This window comes from Leptonychotes weddellii, chromosome 2, assembly GCF_054177405.1.
Source record: "Leptonychotes weddellii isolate Sample4059 chromosome 2, ASM5417740v2, whole genome shotgun sequence".
In the NCBI taxonomy this organism is placed as follows: Eukaryota; Metazoa; Chordata; class Mammalia; order Carnivora; family Phocidae; genus Leptonychotes; species Leptonychotes weddellii.
In genome coordinates this window covers 89,512,059-89,531,714 of record NC_138370.1, presented here as the reverse complement: position 1 = coordinate 89,531,714, position 19,656 = coordinate 89,512,059, and the positions used below count along the sequence as shown (strand labels likewise).

At 37.7% G+C, this 19,656-nt stretch overlaps 1 protein-coding gene across 2 annotated transcripts in view; it reads right to left on the bottom strand.

Annotated features, from left to right (window-relative positions):
- PRSS12 (serine protease 12) overlaps positions 1–19,656 on the bottom strand; it is a 74,698-nt gene that overhangs the window by 2,888 nt on the left and 52,154 nt on the right. For both annotated transcript variants that reach the window (XM_081812936.1, XM_006743946.3), the window contains exons 9-12: positions 19,174–19,379; positions 16,028–16,106; positions 15,188–15,310; positions 1,024–1,304 (exon numbers count right to left, since the gene is read on the bottom strand). In XM_081812936.1, the coding sequence (XP_081669062.1) occupies positions 1,024–1,304; positions 15,188–15,310; positions 16,028–16,106; positions 19,174–19,379 (689 nt within the window). The remainder of the gene's footprint in view (positions 1–1,023; positions 1,305–15,187; positions 15,311–16,027; positions 16,107–19,173; positions 19,380–19,656) is intronic.

Below are 19,656 nucleotides of genomic sequence, written 5' to 3'. Positions count from 1 at the left end.
TTGTAATTATCACATGTAGAAATACTTATTTGATGTTCTTTTCAAGAGTACAATGATCAGTGTTGATCATTTTTAATGGAGAGCAGTCACCCTCACTTCTTATTCAATAGCCATTTGTGAATCAAGCACCCAGTCTAGGTGAGACCTACATCTTTTTCAAGAACCATCCTGAACAAGCACTAGCTGATGTACACTGATTTAATTCTATAACTAGGCAATCCAGAAAATTGTTTGCCTGAGAAGGCTGTAAGATGAACATCTTGCTCTAGCTTGGGAGTTGGGAGGGTGGGATGAACAGGAAAAAGTGGGTTGGATCTCCACTTCATAGTGGCTCTCTTTTGTCTGTTCTATATTTAGGGATTCTCCATAAAATTGAGTTTGATAGTGGCCTTCATTACAGAGAAAGCAAGGCCATCAAACACCAAGGCCCTTTGCTGGTGTAGTTAAATCAGAGTCCTCCGGGAAAGCTTTTAAAAATATAGCCACTCTGACAAAAGTCTTTAAAAGGGCGGTTGGGACACCTGGGTGGCTCAGTCAGTTAAGCTTCTGCCCTCGGCTCAGGTCATGATCCCGGGGTCCTGGGATCAAGCCCACATCAGGCTCCTGCTTCTCCCTTTGTCTGCTCTGTCTGCTGCTCCCCGTGCTTGTGCTTTTTCTCTGACAAAAATCTTTAAAAAAATTTTTTTTAAATATAGCCAGCCAGGCCCAAGTGTTGGAGTAGGGTCTTAAAAATGAAAAATCGTTCCTCTGTCTCCTTACTAGTCTGTGGAACTGAAAGTACAGGATTCTCTACCCCATAAGGCAATTGAGTTCTGTCAATTTGTGCTAATAACTGTAACCAACAGTACCCTCAGGATATGAATCCAAATTACATGCATGCATCACACACTTGGCAGAATTTCCAAACAACTAAGCCTGAACCCATTTAAGATTTTCATTCCCATTGTACACCCAAAAGTATTGATAATCCCAGACACAAGAACGTGCCCAGGTCTCACCTGTCCTTTGTATTATCTACATTACCTGTGTCTCCCCATCCTGTTATGTAACAATTGGAGGCGGTTTTCTGTGGCCTCTCTCTACGGAGTGGCAAACAGGCCGGCAAAACGTGGCTGCTAAATCTAACACACTGTTCTTCTGGTCCTTCTAATCGAACCAGGGCGATGTCATAGTCACTGCTGTCAGGTCGATATTCCCGATGAATCACAATCTGCTGAACTCCAATTTCTTCTTCAAATTCTTCTGGCACCAAAGTATGATAATCCCCAACCCGAACAGCATAGTTCCTTGTGCTGTTACCATACCTGAGAGGCAGAGAGCTAGTAAGCTGTTGGAAACAGAACTGTCAGCAGGGAAGGTAAATAGAGATACTGCAAGCCTTTCTTCCTAATCATTATCCCTTTCTGTAAGTTTACCTTTTCCTATTCTCTGACCCCACCACTCTCGGTTGTTTACTCTAAACCCATTTCATCATTTCACTGCTTAATCCAGATTCCTGTGTAACTGTTTTCTGAGGAGCAAATGTGGAGCACAGGAGGAAAATAACAGCTAATCATTAACCTGTTTTTCCCATAATGACAAAAGATCAAAACAGGAACAAAGAGTATAGAGCAAAATTACTGTCTTGTATTTGCTGTCTTCGTTTTTCTATCATTTCCAAGATGTTAGTTCATCACGAAGCTCATTTAGGGCAGAAGTCAAGCACAACCCACTTTACCCCTTTCCTGTGAAGTGAATGCAAACCAAAACTATATTTGCAGGGCAACACACATTCATTATATTCTCTCATCTCTTAAATCTGTCCAGACATCATCCCAGTGAGACCTGATTTAAAACTGCAGTCTACCCTTTGTCCTTCATTCCCCAGCACTCCCAATATCCTTAATCTCTCTTCTATAACACCACTTTCTAACAGACCATCTACATTTATAGTTCTCTGTCTCTGCTTAAACAAGAGGCATCCAAGGACAGGGATCTTTTTTTTTTTAATTGCTAATGTATTCTTAGAGGATTTAGATAATTATCAAAATGCATAAAGAAAACTTTTAAGACCCAGGTATTAAGAATAAAGATTTTCATGGATTTTTTTTTAATTTTATTATGTTATGTTAGTCACCATACATTACATCATTAGTTTTTGAGGTAGTGTTCCATGATTATTGTTTGCATTATAACATCCAGTGCTCCATTCAGTACATGCCCTCTTTATACCCATCACCGGGCTAACCCATCCCGCCCCCAGAACCCTCAGTTTGTTTCTCAGAGTCCATAGTGTCTCATGGTTCGTCTCCCCTTCCGATTTCCCTCCTTCATTTTTCTGTTCCTACTATCTTCTTTTTATTTTATTTTTTTTAACATATAATGTATTATTTGTTTCAGAGGTACAAGTCTGTGATTCAACAGTCTTAAACAGTTCACAGCGCTCACCATAGCACATACCCTCCCCAATGTCTATCACCCAGCCACCCCATCCCTCCCACCCTCCACCACTCCAGCAACCCTCAGTTTGTTTCCTGAGATTACGATGTGGATGGAACTAGAGGGTATTACGCTAAGCAAAGTAAGTCAATCAGAGAAAGACATGTTATGATCTCACTGATATGAGGAATTCTTAATCTCAGGACAGGGATCTTTATGTTCACTGATGAATCTTAAAAACCTGTAACAGTGATGCCCTGTTAAATAGAAATGCAGCCTGTTTGTTGATTGAGTGAATGAATGGATATTTTTAATGTGTCTTTTTCCCTTATTCAATTTAAGTAGAAACAATATTTACTGGATTGATAGTTCTCAGCTTGTTTTTTCAACCAACATACCGTGATTGTGGTGCATCCGCCTAAAGCAGTTTCCCAACCTCGGCACTGTTGACATATGGAACCAGATAAATCTTTGTTGTAAGAGAGAAGCTGTTCTGTGCATTGTAGGATGTTTAGAAGCATCCTTGGCCTCTCTTCACAAGGTGGCCAGTAAAGCACATGCATACACCCCTCAATTGTGGCAACCAAAAATGTCTCCAGACATTCCCTATGTCCCCTCTGGTGCAAACTGGCCACAGTTGAGAACTACTGACATAGAATACATGATCCACCCCACTTCCTGGTTACTTCCTCTTTCTTACTTAAGATTATATAGCACCTCGCTTATTTAACCCCTACCACTGCTTAAAACATTTTTAATGACTTAATTTCCAAAACACCCTTTTAGTTCCATAACTTCTCACCTGCAGTGAGCCTAGTCTCCATCTCAGCCACCTACTCCCATCGTGAGACCCAGACCTGGTATTCAACAAATACTATAAACTTCTGAAGTCTTGATTTCAAGCATCTCCTACTTTCCACCTCTGTACAGTTTTACAGCTCTACACTCCAACCCCATTAAATCCTGTGACCCCACTAGTTTTTTTTTCATTGCAATCTCATTCTGCTTATGACTTCCCTTTTTACCAGGCTTGGATTCCACAATCACTCTTTTGCAAAAACTCAGTTCTTCATTCTTTTTATCTGCCAAAATTCCAACTATGATTTCATCAACTCAGCACCTACTTTGTGCTAGCATCTGACTGTGAGATAGGAAAACATACATGTTACAGCGCTCGCCTTAATTCTTTTTATGAAAACTTGGAAGTATTAGGCTGGATACAAGACCTGTGCTTGAATTGGAATTTAGAGAAGTCAGTATTCAAACCTTGGAATTTTCTAGTGACTGCCTACTTAAATACAACCTCCCATTTCCTCCTGTAAAATTACTGGAAGCTCTAAGTTGCTCAAACACTGGATACCCCTATATAGGGCTTGCAGTATATAAAGTAATTTTCTTAACTCTGTTAGCTCAAAAAACTGAACAATGCAACAAAGATGATTTATCTTATTCAGCCACCTATTGTTGATCTATAATACTAATAATTTCCTGTGATTCCTTGATTCTCCATTTCCAACCTAAGTCATCACAGATCTTCAAAATTCAGAAGGCTTTTTATACATTGTTCACAGAGAATATACTTTTGGGGATTCCACTTCAAAATTTAAATAAAGTTTGGTATTATTTCACATCCTGAAACAGTAAAAATACTCATGGAGAAAAATCAAATTTAAATACTTCACACTTCTACTTTCTGTGCACTGATATACTATATTATAAAAATTCAGTAGGCCTAATTAATGTATTCAGGTTTTGAAGAAAAACCTCAAGTGATTTAACACCTTTCTGAGAAGAATTGCCAAGGGACACCTGGGTGGCCCAGTCAATTAAGCCTCTGTCTGACTCTTGGTTTTGGCTCATGTCGTGATCTCAAGGTCATGAGATTGAGGCCTGAGTGGGACTCCGCGATCAAGGTGGAGTCTGCGTGAGGTTCTCTCTCCCCCTCCCTCTGCCCCTCCTGCTTTGCTCTCCCCATGTATGCTCTCTCTCTCTCAAATCTTAAAAAAAAAAAAAATTGCTGAATACATCCTTGAAAGTGCTGCTGAAATGTTTCATATATCTTTAGAATGGAGTTGAAGAAATTATCTGGAGCTCCACTCTCAAGTACTGTAGCCAGTAGCTGCATGTGGATATTGGAGTACTAGAAATGTGGTTAGTCTGAACTGAAATGTGCTAAAAGTATAAAATATACAATGTATTTTGAATACTTAGTATGAAAAAGAATACTAAATATATTGTCTTCATAGATAATAAGTATCCCAATTTTTATATTTTATATTCCCAATTTTATATTTATATTTTATATAATAATCCCAATTATTATATTTATTATATAAATAAATATATATTTATATTCTATATTTATATATATTTTATATTTATATTATATTATAAAATATAAAAATATTTTATATTTTATATATATATAAATTATATTTATATTTTATAATATATATATTGGGATATATATGTTTATATATCCCAATTTTATATTTTATATTTATATATAAATATATTTATATTTATATCCCAAATTTTGTATTTTATATAAATATATATTTATATTTTATATTTATAATATATATTTATATTATAAAATATATTTTATATTTATATTTTATATAAATATATTTGTATTATATAAATATATATTTATATAATATTTTTGATATACCAAGTTAAATAAAATATAATTAAAATTAATTCAACCTGTTTTTTTTTTATTTAAATATTTGAGAGAGAGAGAGAGAGAGTGCGCATGAGCAGGAGGAGAGGGAGAGTCTCTGAACCAACTCCCCATTGAGCATGGAGCTGGATTTGGGGCTCAATCTCACGACCCTAAGATCATGACCTGAGCCATAATCAAGAGTCAGATGCTCAACCAACTGAGCCACCCAGGTGCCCCCGACCTGTTTGGCTTTTTTATCTTTTAATGTGGCTACTAGAAAACTTAAAGTCACATTTGTGGCTCACATTGTATTTCTGCTACACAGCACTGGTCTAGAGAAATAGTTTGGCATAAACTAGGCATCCTGTTATTACTATATCTCTTTTTTTTTTAAGATTTTTATTTATTTGACAGAGAGACAGCGAGAGAGGGAACACAAGCAGGGAGAGTGGGAGAGGGAGAGGCAGGCTTCCCGCTGAGCAGGGAGCCCGATATGGGGCTCGATCCCAGGACCCTGGGACCGTGACCCAAGCTGAAGGCAGCCCCTTAACAGACTGAGCCACCCAGGCACCCCTTATTATCTCTGTAATGCAGTCTCTTACATTGCTTATAATTTTTAAGCCCGAATTATGAGACATTCCCTTCATATGTGAACTTTTTATATCCTTTCAGATAATTACATTACTGTTGACCTAAAAAAAAAAACTCATTGCAACAATATTTTCCACTCTTTGAAAGAGAGCTGCAATACTTTGTTAAAATAATCCTTGTATCGGGGCGCCTGGGTGGCTCAGTTGGTTAAGCGACTGCCTTCGGCTCAGGTCATGATCCTGGAGTCCCGGGATCGAGTCCCGGGATCTGAGCAGGGAGCCTGCTTCTCCCTCTGACCCTCCCCCCTCTCATGTGCTCTCTGTCTCTCTATCTCATTCTCTCTCTCAAATAAATAAAATCTTTAAAAAAAAAATAATCCTTGTATCTAAACTAGCCATATAAATACATTCTACATTATCTGAAAATTGGGTCTTCAGCCAGTAAACAAAGAAACAAGACATTACTACAACAAGGAAATTTTGTTTTAAAATACCCCAGTGTTAAAGTCTTGAGCAATCTTGTCTTAATGTGTCACCTCATGCCTGACTTCTGCAATAGTCTGTCCGATAGCCTTGCTGCTTCAAGTTTTAACTTTTTCAGTCCCTTCTTCACACTGCAGCCAGAGTGAGGTTTCTATCTGACAATATAACTACTCTTCTGTATACCCTTCAAGGGGTCTCCATTATCTACACAATAAAGTTCAGAATGCCTTACTTGATATGCAAATTAATCCAGGAATAGCCCTTACCCATCTGATACCAGCCTGTTCTCCATGCCCCTGTCCTTTTAGTTGCTTGAAGAAGTGTCTCATACACCTGTCTTTATTCAGACTATTTGTGCTATCATCACCCCTGCCATCCCAATATGGCAAAAACTGGTTTTATCACTCAAGTCTCAAGTCAAAAACCTCCCAGGAAGCTCTTCCTGCCCTGCCCGAAAACTGGCCAATCCTGTCTTCGAACACTCCCAGTCGCACTGTCCTCGCGTTCATAACAGTTTCTAAGACTTAAGATGTCAGGTCCTCCCAGTTAAAGGCTCCGTAAATGTAAGGACCATGCCATGCTCATTCTTGTTTCCTCAGCACTAGGCAAAGTGCTTGGCACAGAGAAGTCTTAATCAATGTGTGTTAAACAACTTGTTTTCAAAGACCTCCACATCTACATATGTACACTGTCATCCCTAACTTAAATCAGAGTCAGCTTCTCACCAGTTCTTAGAACACCATCACTAAAGTTTCTAGTACTTTTTGAGAGGGAGGGCAAGAGAGTGCACACACTCGGGGGAAGGGCAGACGAGAGAAAAAGAGAGAGCGAATGAGAATATCTTAAGCGGACTGTGCAGAGTGCAGAGCCCATCACAGAGCTGGATCTCACGACCCCAAGTTCATGACCTGAGCTGAAATCAAGAGTCAGACACTCAACAACTGAGCCACTGAGGCACCCCTCTATTACATTTTTTAAAATCTCCCAAATATCTAATATTCTTGTTAATGCTGGCTGTTTACCAGAATCACCTGTACCACTTTTAAAAATATAAATGTCCAGGTCACACAGTCTCTGAGAATATTAATAGGGCTGATGTAGGACCATAGGTGATTCAAATTCACAGTCAGGCTTGAGAACCACTACACCAAAGACTTAAAGGCACAGTGATAACTCCTACCCCTGCATGTCTGGACTCTCTCACCAGGTGAAGTGAGCATCATACGAGATTACATAAAGGTAGCAACAAAACGCAAAACCCATACATGTTACATGCATATACTGTGTTCTCGAATCAAGTAGATTTCAGCCATTAGTTTTGAATATACTCCAAATTTAGTATGCTCACCAATCAGCAGTTGATATTAAACTGAAAACAAAAATATTTACCTGAGAAGAAGAGAAAAAGCATCATTCTTGTCAAAATGAATCTATTAGTACCTATACTTTTAAAGTTGTCCTAATTTAAGGAAATGGGCCAGCTAAACCTAACCAGTGATTCCCACACTTCTTTCACTCCAATTATTCTTAGAAATAATCACATGCTTGGAATTTGAAGAGCATCCAACACAAGACTGGATTAGTTAGCTAACCAAATATTTGTCTTCTACTGTCACCTCTCTCAGTGGGTGTGATTATATACTTCAGGGATAACACTTTGGCTGAGGTTCCCAATATGATTGTGGACTTTGAAAACATTTACTATAGTTGTAGACTTGTTAAGAAAACATATCAAGGAATCTTTTTTTTTTCCCAACATAAAAACTCTAGTTGAGCTTCTGTTACTTTGACAGACTTTATTATATTCAAAAATGCTTCTAAAACAAACATTTTAGGTTTGGCTGACACACCATCCAGTTGTTTGCTTTGCTGAAATGCCTTCAACTCCTCCTCAAATAAAAATTAGATGAAATTGCCAGACAAGCTTGAGCAAGAAAGGATCTGAAACACAGCAGTTTAGTAAAATCCAATGTCCCCATTTTTCTGAGATTTAGAGTTTAAGAACAAAAATTACTGAAATTAAAAATAAAAGTTGGGGCGCCTGGGTAGCTCAGTCGTTAAGTGTCTGCCTTCGGCTCAGGTCATGGTCCCAGGGTCCTGGATCAAGCCCCGCATCAGGCTCCCTGCTCGGTGGGAAGCCTGCTTTTCCCTCTCCCACTCCCCCTGCTTGTGTTCCCTCTCTCACTGTGTCTCTCTCTGTCAAATAAATAAGTAAAAATCTTTAAAAATAAACAAATAAAAATAAAATTTAATTCATATTGCAGGGTCTTATTCTTTATGTATGTTTCCTACATAGATTTCACATCTTCAGAAAGTCTTTGACATCAGCCTGTACACATCTGCTACTACTAGAATCTGTTTTTTTGTGTTGTCTGGATGAAACTCAAAAAGTGATTGAAGTTGTTTGTGTAAATGGTTACAGTTGCTTAGAGAGAAGTGACCTTCTCCATAGAACCTTGCACTGTCATATGTGTGTATGTTTGTGTGTGTGTGTATACACACGCACATATATATATTGTGTGTGTGTGTTGTGTGTGTTCAGGAAATGGTTTTAGCATGATTGATGGTATTATGTATAGCACTAAAAGACCATGTTCCTAATGAACTCTACTAGATACTAGGTTATGATGAAGCATATGCTAAGCACCTGATACTTTGTGTTTTTAAAAAGAGACTCCACTATCTCTGTGGCTCATCTTTTTAATTACAAAGATTTAGACATTCCTGATTTTCAGAGCAACAATCTCTGAAAATTTCCAGCTGCTATAAGTGTTTCTAGGCAAAAAATCAAAAAGATAAAATCAGGTAAAGCTATATTCTTGATCAAATCAAATTTGCAGTAGAATTACAGAAAGAAGAGAATCTTGTTTTGCATTCATTCTTTCTTCCAAAATGATGCTTGTTACCAGAATAAGCAACTAAAAGGAGTTAGTGTAATATTCATGAATTTTTCTCTCAATTATATTGCTGCACCACAATAGAGAGAGGGTCATTTCATGATACAGTTTAGAGTAGAAAATACCAAAAGCAAATAATTTATATTATGTAAGTTTATAGGGACTACAAAAAACTTGATTTATTCCAAGTTTCCACTTCAAAACGCCAACAGGATATTGCATTCCAAAGTCTGCATTGCAGTAACACTAGGAAAAATGTGAAAAATGAGATAGAAGGTCTACAAATGGTGATTCACCAATTACCTCAGTTACCCTAATTATGTTGGCATAAAAAAGTGTTTGGGACACAGCACATGTGAAAGTTACAAACAAATTAGAATTTGATGGAGAAACTCTGTCAGCCTTACAATAAAGTACACTTATCATGTAAAGAGACTATATAAAATGAATATGACAGGATAGTGGATCTGAAGTAACTGCATTCTGATCTCAACCTCCCAGGCCATCATTCTTAGATTATTCTGACATGAGGATTATATAAAAGAATGACTATAAAGGCAAAACAAATAAACATAAAAAGCTGTCATCCTACAGTATAAAATAACACAGATGGTAATAGCACTGTATGCCTTATTCACAAATAGCTGTTTAAGAACACTGGCCTATATCATCACTGCAAGAATTAGGCACCAAGGAAGGCCTGATGAACAAGAAACCATTATAGAGCACATACAGAAGTCCAGTAGTTAAAGCAGTGGAGATATAAATAAAAAAAGGGAGTGAGAGCTAATTTCAAAATATGAAATTTAGGTCCCCGACCAGTAGACCTTGAATTGGACTCCCAAGGAACACCTGGGTGGCTCAGTTGGTTAAGCATCCAATTCTTGGTTTCAGCTCAGGTTATGATCTCACAGTCCTGGGATCAAGCCCTGCATCAGGCTCTGCACTCAGCATGGTGTCTGCTTCAGATTCTCTCTCCCCCTCCCACTCACTCACTCTTTTTCTCTCTCAAATAATATCTTTTAAAAAAATAATAAATTAGACTCCCAAGAAATCTATAAGGAAGATAACCTCTCAGAACCTGATGATCCTGCTTCTACAGGGCAGTCTCCCTGTAATTCCAAAGGAAATTGATTTTTGCAAATTTCAGAGCTTCTGATGATTAAAGGAGGGCTATTTTAACACAAAGTCCCTGAACCGAGAAAAAAACAAAATTGGGAGCTTATTCTGAATCACTAGTGAGTGACCTTAGCTTTTTAATAGGCTTACTGCAATAAAGATGTGAGCTGTAGCCTCCTTAGGCACTGTAAAAAAGGAAGTCTATGAAATCTGGTAAAGGTTACAGGCCAAGTCAGATGGATATAAAAGACATTTGCAAAACAATTATCTCCCTACACACATTAAAAGAATCTTGCATTATATCTACAGCACATCAAAATGCTGCATATCATAATCTGCTCCTCTGCTTTTCAATCAACTGTCTTTATCTTATACTGAGCAGATAAAGGGAAGAAATTCAGAAATGACATATGGAAGGAATTATCTGTTGATCTAGGTTTAAAATACCACCATCCTCTAAAGAGTCCAACATTCTTAAATAGATCCACTATCTGGCAACTGAGCCCCCCCCCACTTTCATCATGCAACAACCATTTAGGAATATCTCCTCTGTGCCAAGTAATATACTAGACACTCAGTTTATAAACAGAAGTGAGATGGTTACTGACTTTAAGCAGGAATCTAGAAGGAGCATGCCGGGGCAGAAATAATGACATGTAAACAAACAAACCCAAACATGTACTGAAAAGAAAAGAAAAAGAAAAAGACCTTCCAGGGAACCCAAAATTCAGATTAAAGTTTTCAACCTCAAGTAGAATTTTTGGGTAATTTCCCTACTTCAAAACTTTAATCCTTGAACCCTGAAGTCTATAACTTTTAACAGAGACCTGAAAGACAAGGTATCTTAATCAAGAGGAGGATAATCTAAACTGAACCTCCAGAGTTATTTTGCCCAAACTCTAAGCCCTAAGACAGGTTTCTCCAGGTTTTCTGTAATTTCCTACCTTCTTCTTCTCCGGTAGTCAGTGGATTAAAATCATCCTGAATTTCCTACTTTTGATAATAATAATCTCTGATTCCCTTTTTTTGAACCCCAACATAATAATAGCCAATATTTGTTTTGAATTTTACAGTTTATAAAATACTTTCAGATGCTTAGCAGATCATTTGTTCCTCACCATGGAATGTTACTGCCTTCATTTTACGGGTGGGAAAACTGAGGCTCCAACAGGCTAAATAATTTCCATAATTTCCACAAATTAAACAGTCAAAACTGGAGGAGAACTGTGACCTTGGTCTCAATGGCCAGATCCAAGTCTTTTGTTACACAGTACCAAGTCCTACTGATTTCAGTCACAGCGGCTCTACCTTCTTTCCCTCCTTTTCTACCTTATGTCTCTATTATAATAGCCTTGTAATCAGTCTCCCCCTAGTTCCAACCATAGTGAGTCTTAATCACTTGGTAACATGGACCAATTTGAGTCATTCCGGAAGCATGTATGCAAAGACTTTTCATATAATTTGAAGCTCATTCAGAGACCCCTGGATTAATAATTTTGCTTTACCTCCTCAGATTTATCCTGTATATCTCCAAATGACTCATCTCCTAAAACTCTTAGATCACATTTCAAGGCTCAAAAACTTCAGTGGTTTCCCACCACCTAGTGAATGAAACAGAAATTCACTATCCTGGCATTCCAGGCCTTTCCTGATTCTCTACTGTTAAGTCTACTACCAGAACTCCAGATCACTATCTTAACTAATAACTGCCACTGTTCAAATATGTCTCATGTTTTTTCACCACTATGCTCTCAACATTAGCATTATCCACCTTCAGCCTCTACCAGTACATGAATCCAACCTCTAAGCTTGAACACACTTCATAACAGAACTTACTCTTCCTCCCACATACAGCCCATTCATCTTTGAATGGTCCTAGTGTTAAAGAAATAAAAAATAAACAACTCTTTATGTTAAAAAGAAAATTATCTTTTCTCCCATTAACATCTGTGGTACCTGAAGCAACAGGTAACAAATCTAATCCAATTCCACAAAACCTCCCCTGTCTGTTTGCCTTCCTTGGTGTACCATGTCATTTTTTTCATGATGTGGCACCCAGAACTGAGCACAGTTCTGATAGTGACAATACTTTTGCCTCTGACAATAGCTTGAGCACAGAGTAGCAAGGCTCATCGCTGCTGTCTTGCTCCTTTCTGTCAGTGCTGCCCACAACTGATTAACTCTGTGGGCAACTGCATTACATCACTGACTTGTATGAAGGTTGCAGGACTCTAAAACTCATAAGGTCTTTTCACTTGTGCAACACTTAAGCCAAGTTTCCTGGAACTAAAGTCAGCATTTGACTTCCTCCCTATTCCACATTGCTTGTTAGAATCAGCATATCAAGATCTTTTGCCATCATGGATCCTGTCTCCAACATGTGTCCCCTCCCAAATCTCCTGGCATCCAAAAATATAATTAATTTACCATCGGTGTCTTTTTCAGCTCAGCGATTAATATGTCAAATAGGACATGGATAAGTATCCTGTCAACTCCAATATATTCTTCCTCATCATCATTCTTCAAACATCCAGATCATATTCTATTTTACCCACCGGGCAAGTGGGTCTTTTTTTTTTTTTTTAAGATTTTATTCATTTATTTGTCAGCACAAGGAGGGGGAGCGGAAGGCAGAGGGAGAAGCAGACTCCCCACTGACTAGGGAGCCCGATGCAGAACTCGATCCCAGGACCCTGGGATCATGACCTGAGCTGAAGGCAGACGCTTAACCAACGGAGCCACCCAGGCGTCCCTATGTGGGTCTTAACCATTAGTGTTCATAAGAATCATCAGAGATGCTTGACAAAAATGCCAACTTCTGAGGCTTGGCTCCAAAGATTCAGTAGATCTGGAATAGAGGCCCAGGAATCTGGATTTTTAACAAGCTGAATGTATCTAATATTGTGGTAGAAAGACCACACTTTAAAAATGGTGCCCTGGGGTGCCTGGGTGGCTCAGTCAGTTAAGTGGTTAAGTGTCTAACTCTTGGTTTCAGCTCAGGTCATGATCTCAGGGTCGTGGGATCAAGCCCCACACCTCAGACTCTGCACTTGGCATACAACATAGTTGTGATAAATCATTGCATAAAGAATATAATGTTCAGTAAAAAGTGCTGGTAAACTAACTATCCATGAAAGTATAAAGTTAGGTTCCTTTCTCATACCATACATACAAAAAAAACTGTAAACAGATTAAAAACCTAAACATGACAGGCAAAATTGTAAATTTTCTTAGTGAAAAACTAAGATAATTTCTTCATCATGTAGGACGAGGAAAGTATTTTTTAAATAAAATATAAAAATTTTTATCAAACTTAAAAAATTGACACACCTTAAACATATTAAAATTAAAAAAGCTTTATAAGAAAAAGATCTTAAACAAGTAACAGGACATACCCCTGATTGAGAAAAGTATTTGTAACACATAACAACATAGACTATGTACACAGAACAAATTTTTTAAATCAATTACAAAAAGACAATCCAACAGAAAAATAAGCTAAGGATATAAACAAAGAATTCATGAAAGAGGAAGACACTAATCAGGGAAATGGAATTAAAAAGAAATCCAAAAAGTCTAAGACTGGCAAAAATTAAGACTATTGATAGTATCAAGTTGAGGTGGGAATTTGAGTAAAGAGGGACTTACACTTTGCCAAGATATAAACGGATATAATTACTCTAGAAAGGAAATTAGTAGGGCCAAGTGAAATTGAAATGTGCCATACTCTAGCAAAATGCTCCCACATATATGTACCCAATGAAACACAGAATGGATATGTACTACTGCATTGTTTTTTCATAGTGAGAGAATGGAAACCACCCAACTCTCCATTAGTAGGGGAATAAATAAGCTGTGATGTAATCTTACAATAGGAGTTAAGATTCACATGGTGGATAAAGTGAACAAAATCTGTATGGATAAATTACAAATATACAGTGAAGCCTTATGATATCACATAAGGAAAAATATAAAACAAATTTTTGCTTGTTAGAATTTCTCAGTGACATGTTACACATTTTACATAAGACTTTTTATTATGACCATTTTCAAGTATGAAAAAGGTCTCTTTCAAGAGACTCCTGTACTCATCACCTTGCTTCATTAATTATCAATATTTTGCCAAGGATTGGTATACATTTTGAAATACTAAAGTTCACACTGAGGAAATGGCCATGAGCCAGGCCCACAAAAGAGCACAGGACAAGAAGAAAGGAGATCCAGGTTCTAGTGCAGGCACTGCTCCCATGAGCAGTGTGACTGTGGCACACTGATTTTCTCTGCGTGGCGTCCCCTCTGAATTGGGAAGACTTCAATTGGACTGATAAAATGGGACATGAGGAAATAATCAGGATGCAACCTGACTTTCTAGAAGGTGCAAACAGAGGAATTTAAAACGCACAAAAGGCACAAAACTCCAAGAAGACCCAAAAGATCAAAAACAATAAAAATTGCACTCCCTATTCTTAGTGTTTATAACTAGATAATCTGAGGTCTCTTCTAGGTCTACTGGGATATGATTTCACCCTCAAGATATGTTCTTTTTTTAAAAAAAAGATTTTATTTATTTATTTGACACAGAGAGAGAGCACAAGCAAAGGGAGAGGGAGAAACATGATCCCTGCTCCGCTGAGCAGGGAGCCCAATGCGGGGCTCACTCCCAGGACCCTGAGATCATGACCTGAGCCGAAGGCAGACACTTAATGGACTGAGCCACCCAGGCGCCCTCTTCAGATATGTTCTTGAGGGAAGCACTAACATAGCTGCCTCCCCTCCCCAAACACATCTTCTCTGCTCCCTAGAGTTTGCTTTAATACCGCAGTAGCTTCCTGAGGGCTCTCTTTGCTCCTTCCCTTCCCTTCCCCACTTCCACAGTGCCGTTGGCACAGATAAGGAAGACTGGTAGCCTGGCTCTGTCACCCCAAGTTTCCAGTATACTACAGAGAAGGAAGGGATCGGAAGAACTGGCAAGTAAGAGCCCAACTGAGTCGTCTGGAAAGGTGGACACGTACCTCTTGAAGCAGTGTGCTGCTGTAAGGACCCAGCAGCTACTCAGGAGCGTGGCTCCACAAAGGAGCCTGCCATCTCCATGGGATGACTTTAGCCGGAGGGACACTTGCCAAGGCCAACCACCCCTAAGAAGAAAGTAAGCCACTTCAGTCCATATAAGGTAGAAAAAGCAAAGAAAAGCATCCATTAAAACAATGACTCGGAAGGCTTGCAGGTGGAAGAAAAGCAGTATAAAAGGGACCCTCGGATGTAAAAATCCCTTCCAACTTTGAAAATGGTGCTCCTAGAACTCTGAGCAGGCCACATTGAAGATTTGCTCATAGGTATTTGTATGCATCCCACCTATCTCTGACGTTCGTGGAATCAAGTTGAGTCTTCTTTATACTTCATTGTTTGAAGCGTATTTTTTCTCCCCACTACCTCACCTAGGCAGCCTAAAGAAGTATTTAATAAGCAAAGTGCTGATTTTCCATGAGTAAATGCAACAAATAAAAAAAATTATATTAAAAGAGTCTAGTCTAAAACAAATATATTCTAAATTAAACGAATTGTGTAGTTATATATATTTTTTCAGACCTCCTGTTAAATTAGTTTCTGCCACATAACTTTTCAGCAATGTATCTATCTTATAAATCAGAAGGTAGCGATCTAAGAACATGGTCTATATAAAGTAAAGGTAGGTCAAAAAAATGTGAAATTCTCCGTGTAATCTGTATTTAATTTAGAAAATTAAATAAGTAAAATAAATCCCTTACATAATAGTAGAAAAACCCCAATTTGTAACACTGTATGTATATAAATAATTCTGTAATATGGAAAATCTCCTCTGAAAGACCTTTTACCTTAAAGAATTTTTCCCACCAATGATCCGCTTCTGCCGACGGTGCAGTAATCTCAAACCACAAACAGACGAGAGGGATTCTGAAGCAGACAAGAGGTTATTAATCAGACTACCATATTGCTCATAGTGGGGTAAAGACACACGTGACACATTCTCCTGCTGCTTCCTTCTCTATTCCAAAATGTTTCTCTCCTCAAATTATAGGATACTTTTTCTTATAATAAAAATTAAAAGTCTTCTCAATTAACCAAGAATTCACAAGCAGATCAGGAACTTGAGGAAGTTTCCCATATTCAGCTTGGACCCTGCCCATTACATCATCCTATAGGTACCTACATCTCCTCCTCTGCTGATTTCAGAGATTGTTTTGGATCCAGGAATGTTAAAGCAAGAGAACTGCAAAGGCGATACTGGTCTAAATTACTTGCTTTTCATACACAACATTGCCAAGCCATGTCTACAAAAATGTAACTTAAAGGAGCAAAGCATATTCCCAGAATAGGATTCTGATCTAAATTCACATTTACATTTACTCATATAGCATAGTAATTTATGGAAAGGGTTTACTAAGCAGTCTAAGAGGTATTTAAGGGGATACAGTCAAACTTCCCAAGATAACAGACTCGATCAAGAGCATAAAAAAAGAAGAATTAAAATATATGAAAAAGTGGTGTACAAAAGAAAATAAAAGTATGACTATTTCAAAAATAATTTTAGAAAGGAGGAGAATGTCTATAGGAGTATTTTGGTTCCTTGGTTAAGTATATGATATAAAGTATTGATAGATACTGTTTTTCTATCTGTGTAAGAAGAGAAGGCTGGGAATTGCACCAAGACCATGAAAATCTAGTCAACACTAATATTCTCCCATTATATTCAGGTAGAAGGGAGCTCAGTAGGGAATCAGCACTAGTTATTTCTTCAGAAAGAGGTTCAACAGGGCGCCTGGGTGGCTCAGTTGGTTAAGCGACTGCCTTCGGCTCAGGTCATGATCCCGGAGTCCCTGGATCGAGTCCCGCATCGGGCTCCCTGCTCGGCAGGGAGTCTGCTTCTCCCTCTGACCCTCCCCCCTCTCATGTGCTCTCTCTCATTCTCTCTCTCACAAATAAATAAATAAAATCTTAAAAAAAAAAAAAGAAAGAAAGAGGTTCAACAATGTGTATACCAAGATCATTAATTTGGCAAATGATCTCAGAGGCATGCTGTCTAACTTTAATTCTCATCTCTTAGGATATGAGTCCTCTATATGACACAGCAAATTATAAGATATTAGAAAAACATGCCCTGAGTCAGTCAATATATATAATACCAAAATAAAGAATGATGCAATTAATATTGAGCAAGCAAAACTGAAAGTTTACATCATCCTGGGGAAAGGCACCAGGTTGCAAAAATGTAAAATCTATTTAAAGCTGTAAAATCCACTGTTCCAAAAAAAAAAAAAATTAGAAAGCAAAATGAAGTTCATTTATAAAAGGATCCCATCAGATGACCAATAACCAATGGCCTGAGTTTGAATCCCCTTATAGAAGTCATTAGGGAGGTGCATGGGTGGGTCAGTTTGTTCATCGGGGGACTCTTGATTTTGGCTCAGGTCATGACTACAGTCATGAGATGGAGACCCAAATTGGGCTCCGCACTCAGCGCCAAGTCTGCTTGTCCCTCTCCCTCCCCCACTTGTGGTCTCTCTACAGTATATAAATAAAATCTTTAAAAAAAAGAAAAACAAAAAGAAGTCACTAGGTCTTGAACTTCAATACAAAATCAATAGGTTAATAAGCCAGATTCAGTAATCCAGCTGGTCTAAGACAGAATCTTTTTATTTGAGGTATGGTAGCATTGGAACCATAGAAAGGTATCAAGTACGTGTTGCTACAACTCTAGGAATTTATAAAAACAAATGTATAAATAATGAAATAAATATGGTATTTCATACTTTAAAGTAGGTTTACATAGGAATATAGTAAAAACATTGTACAATTACTGAATTTTTATGTTTTTCTACTGCTTCAGAAATTTGACGTAATACAAAGAATTATATATTCAATTTTTAACTGTAGTTTAAATTATTGAAGGGAATTTAAAAGTTAAGGTATAATTAATACTTATATATAAGTATACTATTTAATAATATTAAATATATAATATGATTTGATAAGCTGGGAAGCTCCTCAGACAGTGAAGAATCATATTAACAGCATCCAATTTATTTTTGCATTGTCTTTAGCAATTAAAAGATGTTAGCAAATGAGAATGCTCAAATATAGACACCTAATTTTCAGAAAGTCCAGTGCATCAAAACTATGAACTTTCAATACACATAAAGAGGTGATTTTTCTTTTCATAAAATGTAACCATAGTTTTCTACAAAATAGCTACTTTTTTATTCACTTAAAACAGTAGTTGTTTCATAAAAGTTACTCTCAGCTTTCAAGGACTTTTCTAAGTATAAAACATCTATTACTGTATTATACTGGAAGATTATTTCTCATTTTCCTTAATGTTTTTAAATTTCAGAGAATAAACTCTACAAAAGATAATTTTCTTTTTGCAATTACTTTTAAATTTACCCTGGTTGTTTAAAATATTAGTAAGAGTGGAAGTTCCTTTCTGTGATTCATCTTTAAATTTTCATTTCTTGGGGAGTGCCTGGGTGGCGCAGTCAGTTAAGCCTCTCTTGATTTCGGTTCAGGTCATGATCTCAGGGTGGTTAGGATCGAGCCCGACATTGGTCTCCACACTGAGCATGGAGCCTGCTTGAGATTCTCTCTCTCCCTCTGCCTCTCCCCACCCTCACCCCCTTTAAAAAAATTCATTTTTTCTTTCTTTTTATGAAGTAAATGTCAATTCTAAGTCTTCAAGGATACCAACAAGATTGACAGTTTTATTACATCCAGAGAATGGTACAGAAACGGCTGAGAATGTCAAAAGGGCATGATGCCAAATCCTGTAAATCCACTCCTGTCCCTGAACTCTGCTGCCCATGTAAGCCCCATCCAGTCAAGTTTGTCAGGAACCACTGCCTCTAAACATGAACGCAGATTATATAGAGTCTTATGGAAGGAGATTTTTGTCATCAAAGTACTGCTTATACTAATGAAGTGAAAATTACTCTTTGACTTGTATAGGCCCCAGTAGATGACTTACCTTTGTTACTGTTACCTATTGCCTTCTTGCTAAAATAATCACAAATGACTCCTGCATCTTCACTGTGGCGACAGTTATGTCTCCCAATATCTTGTTTGATGCAGTCAGCCAGGGACCTCTCGTTTCCTGTGCACTTCACATTATCCACATGGATGGGTCCTTTTCCTTCCCCAAAATAAGCCATGGTTCTTGCTCTGGCAGGGCCCCTGGGAACAGAGCATTCTTGAGGATGTGGAGAACCAGACGATCGTACATTTGAATACATCACGACAGTCTCATTTGATTAACTCTTAAATATTAAAATGTGCATCTATGTGTGCTAAAAAATATTTACTTCATGACTCTGTCAAAAAAAAAAGCTTAAAAGAGGTAATAACTATACTTTCTCTGCCTTCCTACCCCAGAGCGTCCTTATTGCATCAGTTAGTTTGCCTCTCATTTAGCTTCTGTTGAGAAAGTTACATTTAATCGCATGTCAGAAAT